We start from the raw sequence: 13,293 nt of genomic DNA on the forward strand, positions 1-13,293 counted from the left end.
GTAACTGGAAAAAAACACTGAAAAGTGAAAAGTAATTAAACATTTTTGGAAAAGATTGCACTGAAAGGTGCTAAGTCAAAGGTTAAGTGGCTATATGGCTATGCTAAATGTTGGGATCAGTTTCAGTTTTATGACCTTTAGATGAAAAATCAAAATAGCAAGAATTAAAAAAAAAGTAAGACCTACTCTAAAATACTGAAGAAGTGCTTTGTTGGAATTTCATGCAGAATGTACTGTCATCTCAGGAGAAATACTCCACTGTTGTGGACAGTATCTATGGTAGACGGATTACATTTTGCTTAGCATTCTTGGAAGTCACAAACTTCCTGGTTTTGTCCAAGTCTCTATAGAGGTACTCTGCCAATAAAACTGAAGTTTGAAGTTTCTAAGTTATTAGAAGTATGGTGGAACAAACCTTACTTGATCGTTGAGTGTTTTGGTTTTTTTTTAAACACTACCAAGTTAAAAACAGAGCCACGTGCTTAGCAGGATGAGCGCAGATCACAGTCATTTCTCACCCCTCTCAGTTATTTTACTTTTTCTCAGGCTGAATCCTTTGCATTCCCAGAATATCACACTGTTCAGAGCTGCATTAGTCAAAACACATTTAAAAATATTCATCTGCAAGTCTTTCTCCAACTTTAATTTAGAAACATTCAAAACTAATTATAGAAAGCTCCTAACGTAACTAGAAAAGGTAGAAAGATCAGAAGTAAGGTGCAAAGATCAGAAGTATGGAGTGGTTTTTGCATTAGAACTGTGACTTTTGATTTTGGAAGAGACATCTAAAGGGGGCTACAACAGAGATTTATAAAACTGTGAACAATACTAAGGAACTGAACAGGGAATTTTAATCACTGTATTGCAATACAAGGATTTCTTGCACTGCCCACAAAATTGTAGCACTGTCTTGTGCTTGAAGTCGCAGCACACGAATACATTCATTTTTGAGGATTTTTTATGTTTAATCTGTCTTGAATCCTTTGCGGAATATTCGAAGTACAGTGTGGCTGCTTGTTCACCAGGGATTCCCAGAAGTCACCAAAAGACCATGTGAAAATAAGCTATTGAACTGGACTAGGGAGGATTTAGTGGCTGGTAGCCAATTCCATCTATGGGTCATGACCAAGTCACAACTCCTTGGCCCTATAGAAATTACCTTGGTAACCGATGGAAGTGCCAATAGCCAGACCATCTTCTTCGATAACTGTGGAAACCCAACAGCTTTCCTCAGATAGCGGTCATGTATTTCACAAGTGCTGAGAATATACAGAGCACAAGCAATGGCATAGCCTCCCCAGTTAGAGACCCCTGCGAAAGAATGTCACCATGAAACCAAATTGTAAAAAAACCTGACTAGTTATTGCAAAGATACCTAATCTGCCTAAGTCATTAGGCATGTACAACTGAGTCTCATGTAGTGATGGTGAAATGGAACAGAGGTATGAATTAAATACTGACATGAATTTGGAACATTTTTTTTCAGAAATACACAATTGCTTAACATAAAATGTTTTCAGTAGTATTTCAGATTGAATTTCTGCAAGTTTCCATCTAGTGTTTGTCATTTGTCTTTCCAACAAAGCAAAAACTCAAATGGGTGTGGTCTATAACACAATTCCACTTGGCTTAATGTGAAGTCCGTGAACTGTGAGGAGCAGTGTTACAGCCTGGTGTCTTTTGCTTTTAACCACACAGAGGTAGAAGACTTTGATAAAGTATCCTAAACCAGGCAAATTTTCACTGGTGTCAGATTTTGTAATGGAATGCTGTACCATTGCAGAGAATCCCTTTTTTGGTCACAAATGATGACTGATTACACAGTTCAGCTGTTTTATAAGACATGAAGCCATGGTGAAACTAACTGTGTGTGTCTTGATGATGTGGCCTTGGTGTAAGTATCTTATACAAAAAGACATTCTAATGTAGTTAATATCCACAAATTTTCTGTACGCTGTTATGAAATCAGTCCACACAGTCTTGTTTGACAGCTTCTTTGTCAAGACTGTATTGGAGATCGTTAGATTTGAAACTTGCTGTGAGAAGTTATCTCTGCTGCCCGATACCTTTTCCAGAGATGCAGAATAGCAAAATTTTCAAAAAGTGTGGAAGCTGCTTTAGTGCATGTAGTTTTCCACACTTAAACATGTCAAAACCTCCACCTTGCTTCCCTTTGCAGGGTCTGGGTGTGACAGTTGCTTTCAAAATAAAAATAATCAGAATTGCCAAAACAGCCACCATGAATACTATATACATAGAGCCACAAGAAGTAGATCTAATTGTCACCACACTCTCATTTCTCCCCCAGAATTGCTGGTTTAGTATCAAGAGTGTTAGATATCTAGGTTAGAAACTGAGAAACCTGAGCCTAAGTACAATATGGACCATTCATAAATTGGTCCTTGCTGAACACATCTCTCTCACTGCAAATTTTACTTCGTGCTGGCCAAGCTATTAGGGTAGAAGAGAATTTTAACTATAGCATTCAAATTTTTTTGTACATTAAGAATGTACATCTGTCCTCGAGTGGCTGTTGAAAGGACTTACCATCTCTTCATGTCAGAGCAATGCGACTGATAACCCTGACAGTGTCACACCCACAGAAGCTCATCAATTATACTGAAAATTCATATGTGCATAGACATTTCAATTCCCACACCGATCACTTATGCAGTCTTCTTTGATATTTTATTTAAGGTGTGATATTTCAAGAATATTCAGGGTTTCCCAACTACTTCCAATTAAATGCACTTTCTTCATGAAACATCCTCAATTTTCAGACATTCCTGCTGGAGCTGTAGTTGCTTAACTATTCAGAAAACGGGCATAAAACAGAGACAGATTTGTTTGCTTGGTCATACAAAGAAAGGGCCAATACAAAGTAGTTGGAAAGACAGATGTTTTCTTGTCAAGTCTATTCTCAAACATCAACAGCTCTCCTACCCCCCCCCCAAAACCCCTTACCAGCTACAATAGTAAAATTGGCTTCAACATCACAAGCTATAACATCTCCATTTTTTATGTGCTTCTTTACAGCGTCTTTTACTTTGCCCATTCCTAATTCATTTCCTCCATCTCCAACACCTTTATTAAAAGAGAAGAAGACGAAGTGAGTATGGACCCAGCATATAACTAACAATCCATTTAGAAAGCATCCAGTGCCTTCCCCAGAGCCTCTGTGACATTCATAGCTCAATATGAGATGATTAATCCTTTTTAATCAAAAGTGTCTAAAACCAGAACACTGTGAATGAAATAGCTGAAAGCATCACCTATCACATGCTAACCTGTAAGGGTATATATGTGATGTATGCTGTACTGGTGCACGCAAAAGAAATCAAAATTGTCAAGTGCTCATGAACTGCAGACAGATAGTAAATTTTGCTTATGGAAGGCCTTAAACAACGAGTGTTCTATACAATGCATTATCATAAGTACATTAGCACAAATAGAGAAAGAAGATAGAAAAATGAATCCAAAATAAACTTGCAAAATAGCCTACGATTCTATAATAAAGCAAGCATAGAAAACTTTGGCTTTTACAGCTTTAAGAAAAGAGATTAAAAGTAGCAATTATTGCAGAAAGATAAACAAACATATATGTAAGGACTTTGGCAGAAGTAGGATGACTTACTGCACTGGCAATCTATTTTACACAGATGACTATCATTGCGCCACAGCATACAAAGAGCCCAACCCTGTGTACTATTACTGTTTTCATTTTTTTCTAGTAATTTATGAAAAAAAAAAAGCTTTTTAAAAATTTTATTTCAAAGTGTTCTTATATTCAGGGTGTGGGGCCTTGATTTTGCTGGTCAAGTAGTAACACTGTGTATTTGTCTCAGTGATTTCAGTAAAATCAATGGGACATGTAACTTCAGGAAAATTCTGGGCAAACCTATGTTTGGGACATAAAATTATTAGATGTCATTCAGAGATCTGGAGATGAGGATAACACATAAACTAGCAGCTTACATGAAAGCTGGATAGTACCTCTAGTCTCTCACCGACGTTAAAAAAAAAACTGCAAAAAAAAATCCATCTATTTAAATGGAAATTAACATCTCCCTTTCACCTGTTAGTCTAAATGGTATCTTCTCAAGTTTGAAGATTTTATAGAAAATTCCTACTTAATGTCTGTGAAACAGAACAGTGAAGAGTTCCAAGTCCTCACTGCAATGTAGCATATTTGAATTTGAAATGTGACTGTGCTCTAATGCATAGCATGTGTTACAGGAGAGAAATTACAGTATTTATAATTTACACTTCAAGCTCTGAAAATTGATAAATTTAACACTTTTAGTAACTGCATAAATATCTCACATAAGTCTGTAGCAAATTTCTTCTTTAAGTGAAATTGGAAGTTATTTCTCAGTAGCAATTTTTTAGTTAACTCCTTAAGTCTATATAGTCAAGGGGAGAGTAACTGAGTGAGTGACACGTAACTTACATAAAAGGATTTGCCATGGAACAGCCAATCTTTTTTCTTATCTGCTTTAATAATCTTGTCACATTTATTTTGGTGCTGGGATTTAATGGTGCCTTCTAAAATCTGTTTGTTGGTAGTACTTTTCAAGTAGGTAATGACATAATTATGGTGCCTCTGTCATCATACATAAATATGGTAGTTACTACTGTTTTGCAAGAATCCACAGAATGTTTCGATTTTTCTTATATTCAAAATCTAAAATTTTGCTTTTAATGGTCTTTAAAAAGGCTAGAATGAATTATTGTCCTTTGCAGATTGTCAACAGTTTCTTTAACTGAGAGATACTAATCTGTTGCTCAGGGGTTTTTGTACCAGCCTTGCTTTGCTGAAGTCCTTGCTTTTTTGAAATTCCTGTCACCAGGATGGTTATACAGTTAGTAGATCTACTGCTGTGGATGGATCCCATTAGCATTACACTGGGAGGAAAAGAACACCACACCAAAAATTTTCCTGTACCATCCGTTTTCTTCTTCCTCTACACATTGGCAGAGGATGACATTTTACTGTTGATTTCCAGAGTGAGATTCACCTGACAAAATGCAGCCATCTACACATGAGCTAGTCAGCTAGACTTTTTTAAAGTCAGCAGAGAGAAACAGACCTTTCAAGCATTCAGTTCATCTCACCCCAAGGCAGACATCTCAAATATAGATGTCTGAAAATAGACAAGATGAATCCTCTTCTCCTAAAGGCCTGAGTGCTTTCCAGGCAGAGGAAAAATAGTTCCATTGGCTCTTCCAGGCAAATTTTCACTGACTACATTGGTTTCTGAAACTACATTCATGAAAAATGCAGGAAACGTCATCTTCTGTGCTAAAAATCATTTGTATGAAAGGGAAACAAGTGTGACCACAGTTTTTCATGCAGTGCTTTGGAAAGCTTTTCATTAGCTCCTATATAAATAGCATATAGCTATGTCAGTTGTATGACAGCTGAAAAAAATAGCATGTGGTTTCAGTAACATCTCCTAATCTTTTATTTCAATCTTTTGTGGAACATAAGTTCTTCCAACCTCAGTCTTTCACATCTTCTTATTTTGTATATTCCTGAAGGTTGCTGCTTACTCCATGACTTTTTATGATAGCAGTACCCATACAATGGCAGGTATTGTTCATGATTTGTCTGTGGTCAGACTCCTAGATCAGTTCTTTTTAAACACAGATCTTGTTTTAAATACAAAACTTGACAGCAATTAATCAGCATTTAACAAATGTTCTAATATTTCCCCTCTCCAACTACTAATGCAGTACTTCTTGCCACTGAGCACACTATATAAAGACTTCTGTAAGGCTGAAAACTTGATCTTTCTAGTATCCTTTTCTAGTCTATAAAGTTATCTGAGTACTCCACCCTAATGGGTGCTGTACAATATTTGCATTTTATTTTGAACTAGACATATGCCTCCAAGTTCCTACTGACCATGAAGAAAGTCAAAGATAGCCCCACGAGAAAAATTTATCATAATTAGTAGCAATACATTATCATCAGTAATGAGAGACAAGATGTAAAGGCCACAGGCCAGATTTGTGCCTTGTTAAGCTAGGCTTTGCAGAAAAACACTGAAAAAGCCAACAGCCATCCCAAGAAATTGTAATCAAATTAAAAAACAGACACAAAAAGTTAGTGTGATAAGCAAAATAAGAAATGTTAACTAGGTAACAGACAATAAGAAAAAAATTACATTGTTTTTCTATAGATACTCAATTAGCTCTCCAGCATAGAATATCCATGTGCTCAAATTCCATGGGAGATCAGAGCAGATAACTTCATTGTCTTTTGAAGCCTATGACCTGTTAAATCATTTTCTATGCAGACATCTCTTTAGAGAAAATTCATAGCAAAGGGACGCAGTGAATCTGGATAACTGCTTCTTTTCTTCTTATTCACAAGCTCATGGTATTTTTAATTAACAACATTTCATAGTATATTTGAATATTTAGAGAATGTTTAAAACAAACTAAATTCTGCTGAACAGATTCAAATTCCCACTCTGCAGAACATGCCAAAATCCACCAAATCAATAATATACTTTGAGCTGCCCTGGGAGATATTTTAAGAAATGGGGGTATTTTTATTAAAGGAATCAGGATGTGATGTTACATAAGTAGCTGGAGAGACCAAGTCCTTGTATCAACAGTCTAAAATCAGGGACAAAGTAATTGAAATTAACTGCAGCAGATAAGCCTCTGAGGCATTTTGCTAAACATCCTTATGAAAGAGAGCTTTTTCTATCGCTATTCAATCTTCAGCTTCTCTGCTAAGATTGCCAACAGAGTGCCATCTAGAGTGCTTCTTTTTGAATGTTGAATGTTACTCCTCAGGAATAGGACAAGAATTTGAATTAAATCCAAGTAAAACATATTACAAGTTTTAAGATAATACAACAAATACCAGTGAACTCTTCCGCTATACAACTTTTAAATGATTCCAATAAAGGGAAATCAGACTACACATTATGTCTGCAGGAGCTCTCTAAATTCCATGGAAACATTTGAGAAACATCACTACTGAGAAGTCAAAGTCCCAGTGCTTTTGGTAATACTTAGGAGTGAGTCCACAGTGCTACAAGAAGAAAAAAAGCCAGATCAGCAGACATGTTCTGACGTGACTGAAATCAGCCTGGCATGGACACTTACTTCTAATTTTGTGACCCTTATTTCTAATTTTGTTTTGAATATTTATATAGATTACATATCTTCTAAATGTGTTTTGGGCCACGTAGTGTAGCACAAAGCATTTGATTGTACAAGGAAGTTGTATAATTTTTATATATCTGGGAATCCTTGATCTATGGCATATTCTTTCAAAACCAGGTACAAGTCAGTTTTCAGGAAAAAAAGGACTATTGACAAAAGAGAGGAGCACTGTGTTGACAGCAGCACTCTCATTAGACATATTAGTCAATCCTAATGTAGTTTTGACAGGAAGGACAATGTACTCCTTTAAAGGTTATTATTGTACATGTATATTTTGTTAGAGAAGGCACTATTATAATAGATGCAAATATGCAATCCCTGCTCAAGAAAATGTACTGCTAAAAGGCAACACAAACTAAGATTCTATCCAGACTGCTGTTTTAACACAGGTGTTAAGGTATAACAATCATAAAAATAACTATAATATTTTAATATGTAATGTTTCCATTCAGTAGTCATTTGCTTTCTATGCTGCCTTTCACATGTAAAATAAAGAATAAAGTCAGTGTCAAAAACTACTTTTAGAGAAGCATATGTATACACATTGATGTATAGATAATACGCACATCTGGGCTTGCTTTTTTGTCCTTAAATAACTTTGAAATCAACTCTTTTTTTTTTTTTTGGTTGTGGGAACCCTTCAATAGAAACTTCTAACTTTTCTCCAGCAACAGTCTTTAAACTCAACCACAAAAAACAGCTGTAGCCTGCAAGCAGTTATTCAGCACCTGCCTCCTGCTCCCCTCGCTTCCAGTCAGAGTTCCTGTTCTGTGCTTCTCTTGCTTCTGAGAATATAACACAAACTCACACATACCTGTTGTTGTGATTCCTGGAATGGTTTGTGCAGCTAAAAATAGTTCATCTATGGGATCCACTAGATGTTTAATGTTAACTTTCCTGGCATTGTAATAATTGCCATCAGCAGCCATCCCAGCACGCTCTATTGCTATCAGGTGATCAAATCTGGTTAGAGATGAGTGAAAAAACAGAGGAGAGTAGTTAAAGCTGCAATTCTCACACAACAAACTCTTCTGTTGGCTGCTTTTCCTGTTGTGCTTGGTTCTACTTTTTGACCATTTAGGATTCAAGGTAAAACTTGGATACTGTTTTGTTATTTCTGAATGTAGTTCTCTATAGTTTATTTTCAAAGGTTAGTCTAGTTTCTTTATAGCTTTAGTGTAACTCCCTATTTGCCACCAAGAAATGGAGAAGTTCCTGAAATCCTCCTAACCAGCAATCCTTTGGGTCAGCCATCTGGCCTTACTCTGTTTCATGTTAAAAAACATAACATCTTCTAAGACATTAGTTTCTATATATGTTTTCAAAGAATACAAAAAATGGCAAGTAATGATCTTCTAAATCCTTGTCAGTGTAAATATAGTCTCTGCTTGAAGTATATTGTTTGGCAAATGTTCATTTGTTTCTAGTTAGGGAGTTTTTTGGTTTGGGTCTTCAGATTTGTTTGGGTTTTTTTTTCTTTAAGTCTATGGCTATTTTGCTAGTTATGAAAGTAGACAGATGTACTGCAGATGTCCTAGGTTTTAAGCAGAATTTTAGTATTCAGTTCTGCCCCTGTATGTTAGAATTAAGTTATTTTGCTTCTGTTTCTCCAATTTTACTGTCAAGAGGTTACTAATTCTGCTGAATTACTTAATGTTCTTGTGGGTGGGTATCTACAATGACTACAGAGACCTTAAACAGATTAGTTGTCTACTTTAAAGAAACACTTTAGCTTTTTGGGACTGTGGGTTCAACTGAAATAGAAACTGGCTGTAATTATATTATGCATAGCTATAAAACACATTTATAAAACAAAACATAGAAAATGGAGACAGTATCATGCATACAATTATGGCATACACTAACCTGTGGAAAGAAAGGGGAATTGAGAAAGTTGATGAAGCAATACCATAGTGAAAGATCTTTTTATTAAAGAGAACAAACTGAAGGCAACTACACTAAAATGCTTTACAAGGAAAGATCAATAAAAACAAGCAATGTATGCCTACTTAAAGGAAATGTAAGTTGCCTGTTAAGTAATGAAATGTGCACACAGCTACTTAGCAAATTATCCAGTGCATTAACCCTAATCACACACTTTGTACAAATTTGAATTTTTGCCCAATATTGTATGCTCAACAATGCATATGCAAACAGCTCAACTCAATATCGAGAAGTGCATGCATACATCTATAGTTTTTGCTTTGGCTGCCTAAAGACAATAGGGTGATCACTTTCACACTATTACAAACACATGATGTTTTATTAAATCAGATCAGATTCCCCAGTTGTCAGACTTCAGCCAAAGCTCTAGAAAGTGAACACATTCCACAACACTTTTCCTAGCTCTTCCACTGACTCCGACATAATACTTCCCCTTTCTGATTTTCTCACTGATTTAAAAACTGGTAAAATAATATAGTGTGTGTGTATATGTATCTGTATCTATGGAATAAGAGCTGAAAAGCTTTTAGAAATTTTTTTGAAGGAAAAGAACTATTGATATATGAATTATAATTTCTTTTTTTGTACTCCAGAAATGCATAATTGCAGAATAATATGGAATTCTGTACTCTGTGTGTGCTCCAATACCAATGTTTGGCTTAGAATTTCATTCTGTTCCTTCCATGTTTTAAGGATTTACTTGTAACCATTATGCCTTCTTAGATCATGTCATTATTTTTATTATACCTTTACACAGTAGAGGTGTGACCCATTCTCTAAAACTGAATACACATACCTAGGTCTTCCAGGATTCCCATTCTCACACAAAAACATTAAAGCTGAATTAGCATTTTCCCTTTGATAACTCAATAGAGGGACAGGTCTCTTCAGGATTCCTATAGGAAAACAAAATACAATTCAGATACTATGTACCTTTTTTTTTTTAAATGTGTTTTTTAGTAACTTAAAAACAAAACAGAACAGTTAGAATAGTAAGGACTCAATGCCTTCATACAGTTCCTGATAAGCTCTCTGCATCCTTACTTTAATTTAAACTCTTTTGGATGTTAGTGCTAGTAAATGGGACCTTGAGATAGAAAACAGGTCTACAAGAATAAGAACAGACATCCAGAATTCATCACAAACAGCTAATTCAGAATCAGAACCCAGAAACGTAAGCATTAACTTGATGCCAGCTAGGTTGAACAAAATGTCATTGTAGCAATGCTGATCAGAGCTTAGAGGATGAACTCTAGTTCATTCTCTGGAAAAAAAAATAATCCTGTACTAAGTGACACTGAGATTAACTGAAGCAAACCTTGGCTCAAATTGGCAAGCTAAAAACTGAAAAGCTGTGTTTCTTTCTGAAAAGCTGTGTCTTACCTAGTTGAACAGCCTCTTCAATAATCTTTTTATTCAGATTCATGGCTCTCTGATCTGTTACTATGGCAACCTCTTTCTCCAAGGCCTGCAACATAGCTGCAATAGCGAGGGCTCCCGGGGGCCCATCATTCTCTTCCGGTGGCTCGTAAGTGAAGTGGGTAGGAAATCCAGTTGTTATCAGCACCGACCGAGCATGGGAGATGGACAGGCAAGCCTTCAGCAGCTCATCTTGGCAGCGTAGATGAATTATACCCCGGTCTCCTATAAAAGTGTTTTTAAAGAGAGCAGTGCACTTCAATATATTGTTCTCCTTTTGAAGTTTCTGTGTGGGTGAACCTGCATATTTTAATCACATAAAATGGGTTAAAAAAAAAAAAGAAACCAAAAAACCTCTGGTCAAGGCAGGAATTGGGGTAATTTCCTCAGGAAACATAGGAAGGTGTAGGATATGAGTAATGAAGATAATGGGCTGTGCTTCCAGGTTTAGAATTTCAGTTAACTGGATTCTGAAAATTAGTCTACCTAGCATTTCTAGGTATTAGTGTAAATAGCTTTTTCTGAGAGCTTATTGCATATTGTTTCCTTTCCTTTGGCCCTCTGCTTTCCTCCGATCTGTGGCGACAGTCGTACTAGACCATGTCCAGCTACCGAAGCTAGATTGCAACTCAAGCATCCCAGATTTTACAGAAGTTTTGATGCAGACTCCAGATGAGTAAGCTGGTCCTTTTTCTCTATTTAACCCTATCTGCTTAGGGAAGAGTTAATTCCCAAATAAATTCCACTTAATGAGATGATTAACCACTGAAGTGAGGTTTCAGAGACATTGTAAGTTACCAGGGGACTTTATAAACTCAATCAATACAGTGGTATCCAGGTGACTGCTAAAAGATCTTGTAACATTTCACATAGCAGAGAAGCATGTTATCCAACCTTGAGAAATGGGTGAATGTTAACAGATGTCTCTTCTCATGGGTCAGTCCCTAAAGAGGCAACACTGTGTTATCTGCCTATGTCTTTCATTGTTCAAACACTTCCTATCCCCTCTCCCTTCCCTGGCACTTGGAAACACAAGTTCACAGCGCAGTCCTTTCGATTTACTAGCACTCCTGAAAATCACAAATACCAGCATGATGTGCTGATATTCATGGGTTGATAGCGAGAGGTAAGTCTTCACTATTGTTTTCTACCCTCCTCACATCTTCACCTTTCTCACCTTCCCACCCCCCCACCCCCCAGCACTTTGCCCTTTTTGTCCTCAATATCCCCTTTGCCATTTCTCCCTCTGTTCCTCCAAAATAACATATGGGCAATAGACAGATAGTGGACACACAAAAAAGTTCTGAACAAAACTTAAGTAACTGAAGCAGGGAATATTAGTCTCTGAGAAGTGGCGTATATTAACTGAGATAAAGTACTGTACTCTCCTTTAGCAATAAAATGAGCTAACTCTTAAGTTAGGTCCTGCATTTCTGCAGAGCATGGCATTGCGCCAAGCTGAACTCCAGAGAGTGGGAAAAGGAGAGGCCTTGTGAGTAAAAATAAACAGACTCAAACATATGCACACAGCCCAAACCTGGAGCTTGGGAGAGCTGGGCGTAAGCTGTTTTCCACTACTGCCTACAGAGGATTTCAGAAAATTTATGGGAAACTGAGATCAGAATTTACAGCAGACAGAGGGGACTAATTCAGTATGTATTTTGGGAATGGTTGCGCTACTCAGTTTGCCTTTATTTCCCTCTCATCTTCCTTGTGCACACATGCAGCCCTACCTCTCAACCTTTTGTGGTGATCAGGTCATTTTGGTCCCTCACACAACACCTCAGTGATGAACATGTCAGCAGAGCTTGATGTAATTCCACCCATCAGAGAGGGATGTTTGAAAAGCATGTGCAACTACTAGAATTTTCTGGTAGAAGCACAGTAGTCATTAATATATGTAAAGAAACTTGCTATTTACTCAACAGTGAATACCCATGTAGCTGTTATACCAGCATGCTGAGGTGTCCTGTACTTTACATATCAATTTCAGTTTTATTCAGTAACAGTACTTATTCCCTGTGGACTCTCCAGTCTGCTGTAAACATTGATGCTTCTGTGTACTTTGAGAGTTTACAGTCATTGAGACCAGATATTCCGTTACCCGTAAGGTTGAATGGTTTTGGCAGGCTCTGACATTAAGTATGGTAACAGAAAATGTAAGACCTCGTTGTATTAACTCACTGTATTCCACAAAGAATTTTTAAAGTCTTACAATTGCCTTTAGAATCTTACTGTGTTCTTGAACTTTATGAATATATAAAAAAAGCAGGATAGGTCATATCTATCTCAGAACAAATCCACTAATATAAGAGAGTTTTTGTTTTTACCTGGATCTATTCCAATTAGAGTCTCTAGAGTCTTTATCTTTTGGGCTGCTTCTGCTGACACAATACTATAATGCAGAGGATCTTGAGAAATGCAGTGGACTTGTGGGACTTCTCTTGAGGATCTGACTGTGACGTTGTCATTCTTTAGGTCAGTAATGAACATGCAGCCAGGAGAATGAGTAAAAGCTAACGGAGCTCCTAAAATGGGTGAAAAAACTTCAGTTAAACATGTTGTTATTGCAATATATTGAAACATCAGAATGATAAAATCACAAAAAGCTATTTAATTTAACAACACAGAGTCCCTGCCTGATGACACTTATATCATAAAAATAGGTGATATTTTAAGTTACACTGCAGCAATTAATACACTTTGAGAAAGAAATGTATGCATATACATCTGAAAATGTTTTCA

General features: G+C 36.6%; 1 protein-coding gene across 12 annotated transcripts in view; it reads right to left on the bottom strand.

The window, feature by feature from the left end:
* DGLUCY (D-glutamate cyclase) overlaps window positions 1-13,293 on the bottom strand; it is a 48,752-nt gene that overhangs the window by 3,867 nt on the left and 31,592 nt on the right. For 11 of the 12 annotated variants that reach the window (XM_069783640.1, XM_069783644.1, XM_069783636.1 and 8 more), the window contains 6 exons: window positions 12,879-13,076; window positions 10,513-10,773; window positions 9,926-10,025; window positions 8,000-8,148; window positions 2,965-3,084; window positions 1,160-1,311 (listed from right to left, as the gene is read on the bottom strand). In XM_069783640.1, the coding sequence (XP_069639741.1) occupies window positions 1,160-1,311; window positions 2,965-3,084; window positions 8,000-8,148; window positions 9,926-10,025; window positions 10,513-10,773; window positions 12,879-13,076 (980 nt within the window). Of the gene's footprint in view, window positions 1-1,158; window positions 1,312-2,547; window positions 2,810-2,964; window positions 3,085-7,999; window positions 8,149-9,925; window positions 10,026-10,512; window positions 10,774-12,878; window positions 13,077-13,293 lie in introns of those variants that run through there. The other variant, XR_011324691.1, reaches the window with a different exon arrangement.

Source organism: Haliaeetus albicilla, chromosome 5 (genome assembly GCF_947461875.1).
Source record: "Haliaeetus albicilla chromosome 5, bHalAlb1.1, whole genome shotgun sequence".
NCBI lineage: Eukaryota > Metazoa > Chordata > Aves > Accipitriformes > Accipitridae > Haliaeetus > Haliaeetus albicilla.